The 17139-nt window shown below is 62.4% G+C and overlaps 1 protein-coding gene across 6 annotated transcripts in view; it reads left to right on the top strand.

The window, feature by feature from the left end:
* The window catches only part of DTX2 (deltex E3 ubiquitin ligase 2), a 34211-nt gene extending 17901 nt beyond the window's left edge, over positions 1-16310 (top strand). For 4 of the 6 annotated variants that reach the window (XM_051847659.2, XM_051847656.2, XM_051847657.2 and 1 more), the window contains 7 exons: positions 4649-4749; positions 9292-9432; positions 11923-11996; positions 12795-12953; positions 13721-13882; positions 15198-15287; positions 15715-16310. In XM_051847659.2, coding sequence (XP_051703619.2) covers positions 4649-4749; positions 9292-9432; positions 11923-11996; positions 12795-12953; positions 13721-13882; positions 15198-15287; positions 15715-15942 — 955 coding nt within the window. In that variant the 3' untranslated portion in view covers positions 15943-16310. The remainder of the gene's footprint in view (positions 1-4648; positions 4750-9291; positions 9433-11922; positions 11997-12794; positions 12954-13720; positions 13883-15197; positions 15288-15714) is intronic. The other 2 variants (XM_070064481.1, XM_051847661.2) reach the window with 1 other exon arrangement.
* The last annotated feature ends 829 nt before the right edge of the window (positions 16311-17139 follow it).

Genomic DNA, 17139 nt, shown 5'->3' with positions numbered 1-17139 from the left:
CCGGGTACAGAGCAGGGAGGGGCCAGGGCAGGTCTGAAGGCGGCATCTTGGCCGGGGTGGTGTTGTGGGGGGAACCAGCTCCGTTCGCTGGAAGTTCCCTGGAAGTTCCCTTCCAGCAGTGATGTGGAGAGTCTGATCGCGCCCACGTGTTCTGTGGCGCTTTGGGGGCTCTTGCTCAGACTGGCTGCCTCGGAGCCTGGGGTGAGGCGCTAATCCTCCGGGAAGCCCCGTTCTCCGTGACTGAGCTGCTGAGTTTGTCGCTTTAAGCACCTGATGAGGCGAGGCACGAAGCTTTCCCCAGGGGGCCGTGCCCTTGTCTCCTGTAACGGAGGGTGGTTGGTGACTGCAGTGCCGTGAGGGCCCGCGGGCCTGGGCACTCTGCTCCCAGCTCCTGCAGCTGCGTCCTTGCCCCTCAGGGGCCCCCACTTCCTCTCGTGGCGGGCCAGGCCATCTGGGCTGCGGCTGGAGTCACGGGTTCTGGGCGGGACCTTGCTCCCGACCTGCTGTAGGCCTGAGGTCAGCTCTGGTCTCTGGCCACGGCTCTGCATCCTCCTCCTGAGATTTGGGAGCAGGACCGGGCAGAGCCTGACTTTCCCGTTGGTTCTGCCGCTGCTGTGGTTTCAGCATTTCCCGAGGTGCCTTTGGTGCCTTCTGCTCCCCTGGGACCTGGGAAGCCGCAGATGCTGTGTTGGTTTTCACATTGAGCCTCTCTGTTGCACTGGGGGCCTTTTGCAGTCACCCGCATTTTTATAAATTATATTTTCAAAAAGATTTATTTGATTGAAGTCAGAGAGAGCTCTTCCATCCACTGGTTCACTCCGCAGATGGCCACGACGGCCAGGGCTGAGCCAGGCCAAAGCCAGGAGCCAGGAGCTTCATCCTGGTCCCCGGTGTGGGCCATCTCCCATTGCTTTTCCCGGGCCATTAGCAGGGGGCTGTGTTGGAGGTGGAGCAGCCGGGACACGAATCAGCACCCATATGGGAGAGGCCTTACCTGCTATGCCACCATTCTAGCCCTCACGTTTTATAAATTAATTAATTTTCCATATTATTTGAAAGGTAGACACAGGTGCTCCCAACAGTTGGGGCTGGACCAGGCTGAAGCCAGGAGGTTCTGGGAACTGGGTCTAGGTCTCCCACCAGGGTGACGGGGCCCCGGTGTAGCCATCACTGCCTCCCAGGGTGTTGACTGACTGGAAGCTGGACTTGGGAACGGACCTGGGACTTGAACCCAGACCTTCCGATACAGGATGCAGGCACCCTGAGCCCCCCCCCCCCCATGTCCTAGATGGAGCAGTTGCTGCTCACACACATGCCGCAGCAGGGCGCCAGTCTCTCCTGTGCTCCCTTGCGCAGTGCTGGCCGCCAGCCTGCCTTCCCGTATGCAAGGGCTGTGGGGGGCCCTGCTGTGCAGCCCCGAGGCTTTGCCCCAGCCGGGGATGTGACGCCCCTGTCTGCCTAGGAGACTCAGGTCGCAGGTCTGTGCTCAGCTCCGTGTGGGAGCTCCTCCGGCTGGTCTCAGGCAGGAATGCCAGGCGCAGCCCAGCAGTTCTCAGAGGGCACTGTTGGGACAGTTGGCGCCCCACACTGGGGAGCCTTCTGCGGGACTGAGCCGGTGGAGTGTCGGGGTGGGGGGGTCGGTGACCTTTGAGGTCCTCCTTGAGCACCTGTCCTGGGAGGCGCTGCGTCCTTGCACTGATCCTAGCCGGGAAACGCAGGGGAGGGACCTGAGGAGAGGCAACACTTGGAGGCTTTGGGGCAGACCTGGGCTCCTGGCCCCAGGCGCAGGTGAGCTGCCCACGGGAGGTGTCCTGCTGTTTGCCGTGGTCTTGCTGATGGAGCCTGGCACTAGCGCTTCCCCCCAGATGAGTTCCATGCTGTGGGGCAGCCAGGGAACCCATCTCTCAAAGGGACCGTGGATCTCCCCTCCCCCGCCCAGTGGGGCCACGCCCACCATGTACCAGCTTCTGCTCTCTGGCCTCCTAGTTAGGGCTCCAGCTGTGTTCCTGGGAGACCTGAATGCCCTCACGTGGTGAACCTCAGAACCACAAAGACCCTCATGAGCCTTTTTAAAGACTGGGAAGAGTTGAAATAGACTCAGGAAGGGGGAGGGGCTCGCTCCCAATGACTCGAACGCTTGTGCACGGGTTCCGGCCCCGCACTTGCTTCTCAGGGCACCCTGGGTCCATTCCCGTCCTCGTCGTGGGGTTGCCCTTTTTCTGTCCTCGCCACACGGGCAGTTTGGGAAGAACAGCCATGAAATGGAAATGAAAGAATGCTCTTGGCCCGGCACGTCTGGGAGCACCTGCTGTGCTCTGGACCCTGTGGAGGCCCTGCAGCCTCAGCTCCCGCGGGCATGAGGGTTTGTCCTTGCAGTCCCCCGCGTGGGGCAGCCCTGGAGGCATCGTGTCACCCGCACAGGGCTGGGGTGCTGACCACTGTCGGGGTAGCCTGGTGGACACAAGCCACCTCTCAGAGGCTGGGCCTGGACCTGTCCAGGGGAGCGCCAGTGTAGGGAGTGTGCCAGCCAGGATTTCACACCCTTCCTGTTGCTTCCGAGGGAGCAGGGGTGGACGGGTGAGCTGGGGACTGGGGGTGGAGCTGGAAGAGCCGGCACACTCTGGGCCTTCTGGCCTCCTGTTTGCAGTGCAGGGCTCCTTCCTGGATGTGTTTGTTTTTTTTTTTTTTTTTTTTAGATTTATTTATTTGAAAGAGTTGGGGCCGGCGCTGTGGTGTAGCGGGTAAAGCCACCGCCTACAGTGTTGGCATCCCAGATGGGATGTTCTGCTTCCAACCCAGCTCTCTGCTATGGCCTGGGAAAGCAGTAGAAGATGGCTCAAGTCCTTGGGCCCCTGCACCTGCATGGGAGACCTGGAGGAAGCTCCTGGCTCCTGGCTTCGGAAGGGTGCAGCTTCGGCCATTGCAGGCATTTGGGGAGTGAACCAGTGGATGGAAGACCTCTCTTCTCTCTGTGTAACTCTGACTTTCAAGTAAAATAATAAATCTTAAAAAAAAAAAAAAAAAAAGAAAAGAAAGAGTTACACAGAGAGAAGGAGAGGGAGAGAGAGGTCTTCCTGCTTCTTTTCTCAGTTGGCCACAATGGCTGGAACTGAGCTGACCAGGAGCCAGGAGCTTCTTCAGGTCTCCCACAGGGGCCCAAGGACTTGGACCATCCTCTACTGCTTTCCAGGACACAGCAGAGAGTTGGATCGGAAGTGGAGCAGCCGGGACTAGAACCGGCACCCATACAGGATGCTGGCACTGCAGGTGGTGGCTTTACCTGCTACGCCACAGTGCTGGCCTGGCCACGTTTTTACAGCTGAGTATAGTCACGTGGGAGGTGGGACCTTTACTTAAACCCAGAGCCTTGATGCTGTGCTACATTGCGATTTACAGGAAAGTTAGACGCACAGTGTTGGCCTCCCTCACCTGGCCGGGTGCTCACGTCTCCAGTGGCTGTGACACAGTCGTCAGTACCAGGAAGTTAGCATTGCCACAGCGCTGCTTACTGCGGGCTTGTGGGGTTTTTTGTTTGTTTGTTTTTTTAAGATTTATTTATCTGAAAGTTACAAGAGGAGAGAGAAAGATCTGCATTTGTAGGCTCGCTCTCCAGAAGGTGGCAACGGCCGGGGCTGAGCCGGGCCAAAGCTGGGAGCTTCATCCAGGTCTCCCACGTAGGTGGCAGGGGCCCAAATGCTTGGGCCATGTTCTGCTGTTTTCCCCAGGCCGTTAGCGGGAAGCTGGATTAGCAGTGGAGCAGGGGACAGTGCTGTGGGGCATTAGGTTAAAATCACGGCCTGCCATGCCGGCATCCCTGTGAGCGCCATCCAGCTCTCTGCTGTGGCCAGGGAGTGCAGCGGAGGATGGCCCAAGTGCTTGGGCCCTGCACCCCATGGGAGACCAGGAAGAAACTCCTGGCTCCTGGCTTCAGCCAGCAAATGGAAGGCCTTTCTCTAACTCTGCCTTTCAAATAAATGAAATCTTTTAAAGAACAAAACAAAAAAAAGTGGAGCGGCCAGGACTAGAACCGCTGCTTTACCCACCACACCACAGCAGTGGCCTCCGCCAAAGGCTTTCGTTAATTTTCCCCTCCCTACTTTATTCTCGGATGCTGCCCAGGGCTCCCCCATGCACGCAGCTGTGTTCCTTTCGCTCCCTGGACAACAGCGGCGCCCAGCCTGCCTTCGCCTTCGGGAACCGTGCCGCTTCTGAAGAGGGCCTTGGTCCGGTGTCCCTTAGTTTGGATGTGCCCGGTGCAGTCCCCCCCATGGGCCTGGGGTAGGGCAGTTCTGGCTGGAAGCCCACAGAGGTGGAGCCGTGTCCTCCTCTGAGCCCCGTCACGGGGGCTCTGATACGGGTCGGTCCTGGTGCTGGTGATGCCACCTTCTCTGAGTCTCCTCGCACCCAGAGCCCTCGGTGTGCTGAAACTTGTGAGCTCCAAGTGCGTTAGGGCTGTCTCTGGGGTTTGACTTGCCCAGGGAAACCAACCCCAGGGCCTCCCTGCCCCGCAGAGGCGGCTGGGCAAAGCAGAAGTGGGTGGGGGCGGGGGCCGTCGCTCGGCCGAGTCCCCGGTCCTAGCTCGCTGCTCCCTTGCCCTGGTCTGCTGAGTCAGTGCCACCCCGTCAGCTTGTTCTCTTTTCTCCCCAAGCGCCTCCCTCCCCAGCGGCCCCTCGAGCAACCCCGGGAGCGCCGCTGCCGCTGTGCCCATGCAGATGCCGAAGCCCAGCCGGGTCCAGCAGGCGCTCGCAGGTAGGTGCCCTGCACAGGGCGCAGTGGGGAGGCCCGGGCTGGGGTGGGTGCCTTGTCACGCCTGGGCCCTCGGGACGGCAGGTGGGCAAGTCCTGGGCTGCCCATCTTGTCTCTGGGGGAGTTGGGCGGGACGACAGGCGCCCTGCGGTGGGCCCTTCTCACGGTTCTTACTTTTGCATGCAGTTCAGTCACAGGTGAAGTCGCTTCCCTGTCCTGAGTGCCTTGAGCGTTCCCATCAAGGGGCCCTCCGGGGCTGTAGTTACCTCGCGTCCCGTCCCCGGGCCCTATAAGACCTGCAGGATTCGTTTGGTCTGGGCCTGCCCAAGTGACCACAGGCGGGACTCAAAATGGAATAAGTCTACAGCAGGCTGATTTTTAAGTTGCTAATTTCATATGGCCCAAGAGTGGTGTTTATATAAATATACAAATGGCCCTTGTCGGGAGAGAAGTTCCCCACCCCATAGAGGTTTTGTTATCTGTCCATCTTCTTTTATCTTTTTTCTTTTTTTTTAAGATTTTAAAAATGTATTTGAATGAGTGGCAGCGGAGAGTCAGAGAGAGAAATCTTCTGTGTGCTGGCGCCCTCCCCAAAGTTCCTGCACAGCCAGGGTCACCTCGGGGCTGGGGGGAGGGGGCTTCAGCTTTAAACGTTCCCAGGGAAGAGTGGAAGTAGGAGAGAGAGGCCTGTGGGGCCCCACCGCCAGGCTGGCGCCGTGATGGGCGTCGCAGGGCCTCGCTTGTATGTGCTCGTGCCCTCGTCCCGAGGGGACTCCCGGAGACGGGTTTATTCCCATTTTGTGTTTGAGGAGATAATTGAGGCTCAGCCTTGGGTTTCTGGTCTGAGTCCAGGGAGCAGTGTATGGGCAGTGGCTGTGGTATAGACCGTGGAGCTGGCCCTGGACAGCCCGTGCATGGCCGTCATCTTAGGTGGGCAGCCTCGGGGGACGGTGCCCTCTGCCCGCTGTGGGAGGGCGGGAGCCCACAGAGCCCACGGGCAGGACGCTCGGAAGAGAAGGACAAACGGAGCAGCCCGGAGTCCAGAGAAGGCAGCTGTGGGGAGGGCAAGGGCTGGAGTTGCCCTGGTGGAGCCCAGGAGGGGAGCCCAGCTCAGGAGGCAGCACCGAACTCACCTCAGCCGCCAGCGCCCCTGCTGGGGCCGTGCACGGAGCCGGGACGCGCTGGCCGGGCAGTTCCTGCCAGCGCAGGTCACCCTGCGGCCTGGGGTGCCCTAGTGAGTCAGCCGCTACCACGCGTGCATGTGTGTGCAGCAGCAGGTGCTACGCTCGGGGCCCGGCTCTTCACCAGCCTCTGCGCAGAGCCTGGCAGGGAGAGGAGTGCGACCCAGGCACTGACACAGATGCCGTAGCCGCCTGAGTGGAGCTCAGTGGGCCTGGGTTTTCCTCCGCTGCCGAGGCTGAGGGCCGGCTCCTGGCCCCATCCAGATGATCTTTAGTGTCCCTGTCACACTGGCTCTTGGAGCAGTCCTGGGCTATCTGGGGATTTTTAATTTTTTTTAAAGGACTTATTTATTTGAAAGAGTTAGAGGCAGCGACAGTCGGATCTTCCATCCACTGGTTTATTCTACAAATGGCTGCAACAGCTAGAGCTGAGCCAATCTGAAGCCAGGTGCCAGGAGCTTCCTCCAGGTCTCCCACATGGCCGAGGGGCCCAAGCACTTGGGCCATCTTCTGCTGCTTTCCCAGGTGCATTAACAGGGAGCTGAAACGGAAGTAGAGCAACCAGGACTCAAACCAGTGCCCATATGGAATGCTGGTGCTGCAGGCTGGGGCTTTAACCTGCTTCACCCCGGCGCCAGCCCTGGGATTGTTAATTTTTATGTATATTCATTTGTACTTGAAAGAGAGATGGACAGATCTGTCTGCTGGTATACTCAAAGGTGTGCAACAGGCTCATGAAGCCAGGAGCCAGGAGTTCATTCTGGGTCTCCCACCCGGATGGCAGGACCCAAGTCCTCTGAGGGGACACATGTGCGGGAAGCTGGATCAGAAGTGGAAGCTGGACTTCAACACAGGCACCCCAGTGAGGGGTGCAGCCCGGCGTCGCAAGGGGCGTCCTGGCTGCTGTGCCAGATGCAGCCCGTAGTCAGGGCTTTTAAACCTCTGTCTAGCTCTCATCGGGGAGACAGGAACTTGTTCCTGGCTGGGCCAGGACAGCTGCTTGCCCTGCGTTTCAGGTTGGCGGGAGCTGTGTTTAGGGCCCTGGGGAAAGGGGGTCCTGGCCAGTTCCCGGGGAGCAGGAGGAGCCTGTGGTCTCACTGGGCGCTGTGCTTACGGCTCCAGGAGTCGAGCGCCGGGGGCGGGGTTTTACAGGCAGGTGTCCAGGCTGTGGACTGGGGGTGCTTGGCCTTACCTAGCCGTCTCCTTTGTGGGGCGCAGCCTGGTTCTGGGACTGTCACCTGGCCACCGCCTGCCCTGCAGGGGAGGAAGCAGGGGTCACATGGGGAGGACACGGGGTCGGGGAGGCCAGGGGCTGAGGACAGGGTTAGGTCCCAGCCAAGGCCAGTGTACTCAGGGCTGCCCCCGGAGTTGGCAGATTGGGAAATGAGTCTGCACGGGGTCTTCGCTCTCTAGGGGCCCTGGCAGGTAAGGACAGCAGGCAATGGTGGCTGTTGGAGTTGTCCAGTTATCTGAGGGGTGCAGGAGTCTAGGGGTGTCCCTCAGCCCTCACGGTGAGGAGGCGTAGCACCATGATGCTCCTCCCACCCGTTGTGTGCTGCTTCTGTGCAGTGTTGGGCATGGGGGGCTCAGACTTCGCCACGGAAAGGCAGAGCTACAGAGCCCGGCTGCTTCCTGTCCAGGCCCCAGTGGCGAGGCCTCTGTCTGACCTGAGCTCAGGGGCAGGGCCTGTGTGGGACAGGGCAGGCAGTGGTGGTGGCTGACGGTGGGCGGCTTTGTTCCACGGGCTACCTGAGGGCTTCCCGTGGGCCCGGCACTGCCCTGGAAGTGCCGTATCCTCAACCCATGCTGACAGACAGCCGTCAGTCAGCCAGAGCAGGTACAGGAGTGATTTCAACGGCCAGAGCGTGAGGGGGCCGTGGTCCTTGTAGGTGGGGCGGAGAGGGAGTGCCAGAGGGCTGCTGGGGGACAAGGTCAGGACAGAGGCCCAGGGCTTGCTTCAGGGGAATGCACCTGTCTCTGCTCGCCCACTCTTGCCACCTGTGCCTGCTTGAGGTTCTGCCCACCTGACTTTGGGTTCCCAAGGGAACTGCACTTGAGCCTAGGGACAGCTCTGGGGTGTTGGCAGCATCGTTGGTGACCGAGAATGGGCCCAGGTGGGGTGCAGGGCAGCAGCCGAGCCCCGGCCTGAGGCTCGGTCTCCTGGCGAGCCCTTGAGCGAGTTTCCTACTGAGCGGCTGCCGCGGAGCCCTGGGCACAACCGGCTGGGCCACCCAGGCTGGTGGCTGGCCTCGGCCGGCCCCAGCCGGGCACCTAGGTCGGGTTGAGCGCCTTTGTTTTTCTAGAAGCCGCAGCCGCTTGCCTGGCCGCCTTTCCCCTCTCTGAATCCTCTCTGGTGGGAGTGGTGCTGTCTGCCCAGACCTGTCCTGGAAGGGAGTGGGGCCCTGGATTTCCTGGAGGCCCAGATACCCCACTGTGCCCAGCCCCGGGGCCGGAAGGCTGAGAGCCTTTCCCTGGGGTGGTGCAGTTGAGCAGTGGGACTGACAGCCAGGTAGGCCGAGCATGTGACAGGAGCAGGCTGTCTGCAGGTGAGCACCCTAGGGCCATCAGGGAGTGTAGACGGCCGCCTGGGGTGAGGCCCAGCCAGGCAAGCTCCCCCAGCATGGGGCACAGTGAGCTCTGGGGAGAGCGGCCATCTCTCTGTCCATCAGCACCGCTGCCTGCTTCTGCCACCTCCCCCGGGCACCAGGGAAGCAGGCTGCAGTCTGGGAGCGTTGCTGCTCCAACAGGGCTGTCACAGGCACCAGGGACGCCTAACTGTGGTGCCCGAGGGGCAGCATTCGCATGTGCACACCCCAGCAAGGTCCCTGAAGGCTGTGGCACCTGGATAGACTGGATGGGCACAGAAGGCAGGCAGCACCCGTGGGCAGGGTGACTGGGCGCCACGAGGGTACAGCAGGGGCACTGGGGAGGACAGCCCTTGAAGCCAGCCCCTGTCCTGTCCTCAGAGCTCGGCTGTGCCCTGCCACGTCGCCTCTCCTGTTCTGCTTCCCCGTGCTGGGCACTGGGAGATGCCGCCCAGAATTGCTGAGGCTGCTGGTGGCGCCCTGGCCTCTGCCCTCCTGAAGCAGTGGGCCTGTCCCCCTGCATGCTCTGGGCATGGGCTGGGCGGCTGCTTGCGCAGAGGCCTGTGGGACATGGGCACCAGCTCCCAGGCCTGGAGCTCTGTCCCACCGGCCGTGGCGGACCCTGGCTGCCTGCAGAGGTCAGACGCCCTAGGGAGATGTGCAGGTCCTGACGGCCGTTCAGAGCCACGTGGGGCTCGGCAGGGTTTGTGGTTGCCACGTGGCGAATGCCTCCTTCTAACATGTCTCCTCCCTGCATGTCTGGTCTCGCACCCATGTAGGCATGACGAGTGTGCTGATGTCAGCCATTGGACTCCCTGTGTGTCTTAGCCGCGCACCCCAGCCCACCAGCCCTCCCGCCTCCCGCCTGGCCTCTAAAAGTCACAGCTCAGTTAAGAGATTGAGGAAAATGGCCGTGAAAGGTAGTTCTGCTCGCACGCGCTCTCTGGCCTCTGCCCAGCCGCCTCGAGCCTCGCTGCCTCTGACTGTCCTGCGCCATCGCTCTCCTCTCCCCTCCAGGGCCCTCCGCGGCCCTTCTGCCTGTCCTTGGTCAGCAGCAGGGGTGGCCCCTGGGAATCCTTCCCGGCACAGGTGCAGCGAGAGGGCTATTGTTGAGACCCCAGTGAACACTGAAGTGTGGGTGAGACCTGGGACCTTGTCAGGACCAGGGGACTTGTGTCCCATCGGCTGAGGCCGTGACCAGGCAGTGAGCCTGGCCCGCTGCCCTGCCTGGCCACCTGTGTGGCTACCTGAGAGGGGCCCCGAGGGTCGAGCAGCCAGGGAGAAGGGTGGCAGAGCCGGGGGCGTGCTGGCGGCTTTGGGGTTTGTGTGGAGGGTCCTGCACTAGTGAGATTTCGGCCTGCTCTGGGTCTGATGCAGGTTCTCTGTTGCTGAGCTGTACCTGCTGCCTCAGTGTGTTGGTGAGGAAGAGGAATCGGGCCCTGGCACGATCTAGTGCTGGCTGCTCTAGTCCGGTGTAGTCCCACCCCCACCCCCACCCCCACCCCCAGGCCAGGGGCGAGGCTCGGGCTCTGCACACTACACTCACACTTGACCTTGGAGGTGGGGACCATCTCCGCCTGGCTCTTGACAGACCCTGGGCCTTCCCGGGGCTGGTGGTCCTCTGGCCTGGCCCCTGGGAGGGACGCAGCTTGTGGAAAGAGCCTTGCAGTTCAGGAAGCGACCGCATGCGGGGGGAGGGGATACGGAGGTGGGCGGGGCTGCTCCTGGTAGATGGGCAGGGGCTTGCCAAGCCTTCCGCAGTCACAGCGTGCCCACGGACAGGGATCGTTCTCGCCCAGTGAGCAGAGTGTGGTCCTGGAGGCCTCTGGGGGCGCAGGGCTGTGGGAGGGGGCTGCGTGTGGATGGTTATGTGTAGCAGGATATTTCAGAAAGTTCATGGAAAAATGGAGTTGAAAGGTGAATGTATTGTGGTGCAAAAAACTGAAATCTGCGACTGTTTTCATAAAGCTCATTCTCCATGAACTTTCTGAAGACCTCCCCCTCCAGTATGCATGAATTTCAAAATAAACTTAATCTTTTAATTCTGTTTTCCACAAACTCTTCCAAGTCCGTGCAGGTTAAGAGCGTCTCGGGGTGTAGAGGAGGTGGGGTGTCTGGGTCAGCAGCTCCTGCCTTTGATCCAAGGTCAGCTTTGCCAGCAGCTGGGCATCCACCTTTCAGACCAGGGAACGGAGACGCGGGTGGCCCGACGTCCCCACGCCAGCCTGTGTGCTGTGGGCTCTCTGCAGAAACACCCCCCCCCCCCCCCCCCCCGGTCACAGCGGTCACAGCCGCCGAGGCTCCGGCTTCCAAGTGTTGGCTGCCACAGGTGACAGCTGGGAGCTTGTGTTCAAACCCGAGCCACTCTGGTCTGAGAGGAGGACCGCGGTGGGAAATGACGAGCCTCTGCCTGGGTGCCTTCCGTGGGGCTGCCGTGGCCTCCACGCGTGGCCTCCCTGTGTGGGCGTGGCCACCACTCGTGATTTTGCTGCTGCCACCTGGGGGAGGCCTGGGCTATGCCAATTCTCTCACCACTAGGTGGGGCAGTTACTGCTTTCTTTCTGTCTTTTTTTTTTTTTTTTTTTTTTGTAATTATTTTCCAAAGGCAGAGTGACAAGGAGAGGCAGAGAGAGAGCTTCCTGTCCATTAGCTCATTCCCCAAATGTCCACGGTAGCCAGGGGTAGGCAAAGCCAGGAGTTCCCTGTGGGTGGCGGGGACCCAAGTACTGGGGCATCATCCACTGTCTTCCCGGGCGTCGGCAGGGAGCTGAAGGAAGCAGACTGCAGAGGGGTTCACACGGGCCCCCCGGAGCATCCTGAGTAGCAGCCTAACCTGCCGCAGGTGCAGGCTCCCCCTGGCGTCACAGACCTGCGCGCAGGTGCAGGCCCCCCCTGGCGTCACAGACCTGCCCGCAGGTGAGGAGCAGGGCAGCCAGGGTGCGCTTCCTGTTCATCCCCGCCCTGTGGGTGTGCGAGACCCACCATGTTCCCAGACAGGCGGTCCGTGGTGACAGCGTGCACAGTACCGCATGCTGGGCTCCAGGCACACGCCGACTCGAAACCGCCCCCCGTGCCCCTGTTAGAGTAGTGGAGGTTGAAGGAAGCCATGCCTACTCGAACCCCCCCATCCCATGCCCCCGTCCCCCTGCGGGAGTAATGGAGGTTGAAGGAAGCCGCTCCACCAGAGCCCACTCCCTCACGGCTCAGCGAGGGGGTCGTGCTGCTCCTCCAGTGGGCGGCCTGAGCAGGCTTAGGGCTCCAGAATGTTCTGTCCTGCCTTGCACGCTGCCTTCTGTCTGAGCCCTTCTGACGTTTCCTCCCCGCAGCTTGGACTTCCTCCTCCTCCTGGCATCCTCGCCCTCTCCAGTTCCTGCTCCCAGGGGCCCCACTTTTGTTCTTGTCTCTTCCAGGGGGGACCCCGAAGCCAGAGCCAGAGCAGGTGATCAGAAAGTACACGGAGGAGCTGAAGTCGCCCCCCGATGAGGTGCGTGCCGGGCGGGCGCCAGCCCTGGAGGACCCCGGTCTCCCTCTGCCTGCGGGGCGCGTGCCCAGGTGCCTGATCTAGCACTGCAGAGGGGCCAGGCGTTCCCAGGGTGGCCAGGCTTGGCCACTCTCGAGCTGTGGTCCTGACCAAGGCCTTCCGCATCACCTGGGAGTCGGGGGTCCTGGGGACAGGCAGGCTGTGTCCACCCAGCCCCCCAGTGGAACCTGGACCTCTGTGCCCAGCCATGTTTTGGGGGCCCTAGCCCTGGGGGTGGTGGGTGGGGAAGGTCGAAGTTGGCCTGCTCCATGCAGAACCCAGGGTTCTGGACCTCCCCTCTGTCCTGCAGTTGGAGGGCCAAGAGTCGTGTGGTCAGTACAGGTTTGGATCTGGGCCTGGAGCCGGCCTCCTGCACTCCCCTCGCCCCCCTGCACTCCCACTTCCCACACACTTGTCCTGTCCTGCCCCGGGCTCCTGTCTGAGCTCTGAGAGCCCCCATTTAAAACCCCTCAAGTCAGAGCCCCAGAGCCTGGCCGTCTCCTGTGCCCTGTTCCCCCTGCGCCCCCCTGGAGGTGCCTGGTCCCGTCCTCCACACAGTCCCCGGCTCCCAGGGCCTCGTCCTGGGCACGCGACCGCGCGCTCTGCCACCTCAGGCCTGTGTTTCTGCCAAGTCCTTCCAGGGCCTGCGTGCCAGTCACTCGCCCGTGGCACACGCGGCCGGCTTTAGTCAGTGGAGGCCTCTCCGCCGCCTGCCATCTGGCCGAGCACTGGCGAGCGCGCCCTGTGTCTGGTCCCCTCCAGGACTGCATCATCTGCATGGAGAAGCTGTCCGCGGCATCTGGGTACAGCGACGTGACCGACAGCAAGACCATGGGGCCCGTGGCCGTCGGCCGCCTCGCCAAGTGCAGCCACGCCTTCCACCTGCTGTGCCTGCTGGCCATGTACTGCAACGGGAACAAGGTGCCCGGGGCAGGGGCGGGCTGGGGTGACGCCCCCCCATGCTGCTGTGAGGGGCAGCTGCCGGGCAGGGGGCGGCAATACGGGCTGACCGAGTGGCCCTCAAGAAAGCTCAGCTGAGCTCGCCCCTGCCTTAGGCCGGGAGCTCTGGCCCCTCCTAGAAGCAGGACAGCCTCGCCATGCCCAGGGTCACCTGCCGGGAGGTGCAGAGCCGGGCTCCAAGCCCACACGCAGACACACGCTGAGGCCTGGCTGCTCTGTGGTGGAGCTGAGCTGGAGTGGACCCTTATGGAAGGAGGGTGTGAACCAGTTCCCGCGGCGGCCACTCTGGCCCTGCTGGCTGGCGGAACTGCTTTGGTGAACGGGGCCGACGCAGAGGAGCCGAATGAGTAGGGGAAACAGAGAAGTGGGGCCCGGGGCTCAAGGCCAGCAGGCCCCAGAGCCCCACCTCATTTAAGAGAAGGAGGCCGCACCCGAGGATGTTAATGCAGCCCAGCACTTCCTTGCTCGGAACAATATCTTCATCGATAACTGTGCTGTAAACACGCCAAGAGCTGCCTTCTCTGGAGGTGGTTTTTCCCGTCAGTGTCGAAGGCGGGGCAGACTCCTGCGGCGGGTCCTCTCTGCAGTGCCCCATCCGCCCCGCGCGGCCAGCGTGCATCCGATCAAGTGCTGCGTTTGCGCCTCCATTCAGGAGTTCCGGGGCTCCAGGCGCTGAGGGCCGCCTGCTCCTGCCCCTCCCCCTCAGTCTGGGCCTCTCCTCGTTCCAGGACGGGAGCTTGCAGTGCCCTTCCTGCAAGGCCATCTACGGAGAGAAGACCGGGACCCAGCCCCAGGGGAAGATGGAGGTGTTCAAGTTCCAGGTGTCGCTCCCGGGCCACGAGGACTGCGGGACGATACTCATCGTCTACAGCATTGCTCACGGCATCCAGGTAAGGGCCCGCGCCTTTCCCAGCATGCCCCGGACGGGGCCAGGACGCCCAGCTCCCTGAAGGCCTGCCTAGGGAGGGCCAGGACTGGACCTCAGGAGCCCCTGTGCTGTGTCCTGGGACTGCGGCAGCAAAGAGGTGGCACTCAGCCCCTCCCTGAGCCAGGGGGGTTGTTTTCACTGCCCTGAGCACGGCAGAGGGCAAGCAGAGGGCTTGGCGAGCCGGGGAGCCCTCCGGGTGCCCGAGCACGGCGGGGAGGGGCTGTGGAGTAGGGCTGGACCCTTGCTCCCGAGAGCCCAGCTCAGTGGCCAGATCCAGGCAGGAATGGGAGTGGCAGGGCCAGGGCTGGATGTCAGGAATCCAAGCGCGAGGCCCCAGAGGCCCAGGGACAGGAGGTTTGGCACTTAGGTTCTGCTTTGAGCCAGGACTGATTTCAAAGCCTGGAGCAGGTGGGAACACTGGGGGCAGCGGGGACCGGCCCGTGGACAGGGGCGGGTTTTGTTGAATCACATGGTTGCCCCCACCTCCAGGGTGTGGGTGGGGGTTCCCTTCTCTTCCATGGGCTCAGAGTGAATGCTCCTGACAGCGCCCTGGAGGGGTCATGTGGGTGTGGCCCTGTAGCTCCACCCCTTACCCCATCTGCCTGTCCATCAAGTTGGCCTCTGGGCCCCTGCTCCATCCATTTCTTTTTCTTTTTTTAATTTTATTTATTTGAGAGGTAGAATTATAGACAGTGAGAGGGAGAGACAGAAAAGTCTTCCTTCCGTTGGTTCACTCCCCAAATGGCTGCCACAGCCAGAGCTGTGCCCATCCGAAGTCAGGAACCAGGAGCTTCTTCCTGATATCCCATGTGGGTGCCATAGCAGAGAGCTGGATTGGAAGAGGGGCAGCCGGGACTAGAACTGGTGCCCATATGGGATGCTAGTGCCACAGACGGAGGATTAACCTACTGTGCCACGGAGCTGGCCCCTCCATCCATTTCTTGGGGCACCTGATGGGTGTTATGGGTGGGCTCAAAAAAAAAAAAAAAAAAAAAAGCCCAGGCCCAGGAATTGGGGGTGGTCTCCAGGGTTCCTGGTACCACGGGGAGGGGGAAGGTACAGACTCAGGCCTGGCCTAGGGGCGTGGGTTCCAGGGAGGGCAGATGTGGGTGGGGCCGCATTCACACTGGGTCTTGAAGGGCTGGGCTGTATCTGGTCACGTGGGAGCTTGAGTGGTCCCTGGCCTAGGAGGTCTGACCATGTACTATGAGCCCCTGTGGCTGGCCAGTTGGGCCTTCCTGGAGCACTTCCCTCCTGCTGTCTGTGTGTCCCTGCAGGGCCCCGAGCACCCCAACCCTGGAAAGCCATTCACCGCCAGAGGCTTCCCCCGCCAGTGCTATCTTCCAGACAACGCCCAGGGCCGCAAGGTAAAAGGCCCCACGCGCTCTCTGCCACTGCTTCTGGGCACCTGTGCTGGGGCCAGGACCAAGGAGAGGTGGCCCGGCCTTCACTGGGGCTCAAGTGAGCAGGAGAGACTGGCCCCCAGCAAGCCTTGAAGTCAGGATGGCCACAGGCCACTCGCGGGACGAGGCCCCCAGGACAGCCAGGGAGTCCTCCTAGGAGAGGGCGGGAGGAGCCTGGCCTGCAGCTGCGGGGGCGGAAGCAGCGAGGCCAGGATTCGGCCGGGAGGGTGCCGGGTTCTGGCTGGAGCCCGAGTGGACGGCAGCGCTGGTGGCCGAGGCGGGAGGGCCTGTGGGGCTGTCAGGTTGGCTGTCGGAGTCTAGCGCCCAGGTGGGGTGATGGTGGAGGCCCCTGCCAGCGCCGGGCCCCAGCCCCACCCCCTGTCCCCGGCAGGTCCTGGAGCTCCTGAAAGTGGCCTGGAAGAGGCGCCTCATCTTCACGGTCGGGACGTCCAGCACCACGGGCGAGACTGACACGGTGGTGTGGAACGAGATCCACCACAAGACCGAGATGGACCGCAACGTGACCGGCCACGGCTACCCCGACCCCAACTACCTGCCCAACGTGCTGGCCGAGCTGGCTGCCCAGGGCGTGACCGAGGACTGCCTGGAGCAGCAGTGACGCCCACTGCTGCCCGGGCGGGCGGGCGGGCGGGCTGGAAGGTGCCTTCCTGAGGCTGGACGTTGGACAAGGGTGCTCCCCGGGAAGCCAGACTGCGGCCTGGCCCTGCCTCCCTCCCCCTCCCCTCTGGGCGGGGGTCTGTGTGGGGAGCGGACAGCCCCGAGGCTGTGCTGGTGGGGCTTATGCCGCAGCTACCTCAGTGCGCTGGGTCCTTCTGTCCTCCGGAGGCTGTGTTGGGCCATGGGGCCTGGGGCCTGGCGCCGCCGGGGGCAGAGACCACCCAGCCCAGCCGGGGACGGGCATGGGTTCCAGGTCAGCTTCTTTTACCTCAGATTTTGTTTGCAATAAATGCCCGATAGCCAAAGTCAGCAGGCCCTGAGATGATTGTCAGCAGAGAGCGTGTGTGTGTGTGTGTGTGTGTGCGCGCGCGCGTGTGCATGTCTCGTGTCTGTGTGTGTGCGTGTCTGTGTGTGTGTGTGAGATCCAACCCCACTGGCGGCTGGCCAAGTGCCCGCTGCATCGGAGCAGGGTCTCAGCTGCCACCCGTTCAGCCCCCATCTGAGAAGCAGACGGGAGCACCCGTGAGCCGTGGACGCGGGCCACTCCCTGGGGCCCGAGCCTGCACGCTGCACGCCCACAGCGGCCGCTCCCGGGCTGCCCTCTCTCTCGGTGGAACTTGTGTGTCAGCCCTTGCACAGGGCCCGTGCCCGTGCCCCTCTCGGCCGTCCCATGCTAGCGAGTGTGCTGCCGAGAAGTGGGGGCTTGGAGGGGCGGGCGGTGCTGGCCGAGGCTCAGCTGCGTCGGGTGGCAGAGCCGGGGCCAGTGGCCAGGCCAGGCTGGGTGACCACGTCCTGCACGTCCCGACTCCGTGACCCTGTTAGGACGGTCAGCTGCCCTGGACAGGACCCTGCTGCCTGCCTGTTGGGGGCCAGGGGCACCTTTGCCTCTGGGAGCCCCCTTCTCTATTGAAAATACAATAAATTCTATTTTGCAACCTCTGGTAGGAAGATGCATGTGTTTTTTCCCATTGAGCAGTTCGTTTTCCCCTTCTAATTGTAGGACGTCCAGGCCTCACACAGGCCAGCGCGGGTGTTTGGGCCAGGGCCCTGAGTGGCCTGGAGGACAGGGCAGCTGGGCCCCCGTGGAGACCCCAGACCTCGAGCCTGGGGACCCCCAGTGCAGCCCCCCATCAGCTCC

This window comes from Oryctolagus cuniculus, chromosome 19 (genome assembly GCF_964237555.1).
Source record: "Oryctolagus cuniculus chromosome 19, mOryCun1.1, whole genome shotgun sequence".
Taxonomy (NCBI): Eukaryota; Metazoa; Chordata; class Mammalia; order Lagomorpha; family Leporidae; genus Oryctolagus; species Oryctolagus cuniculus.
The sequence above is the reverse complement of the archived record's forward strand: the minus strand, read 5'-3'. Positions and strand labels throughout refer to the sequence as shown.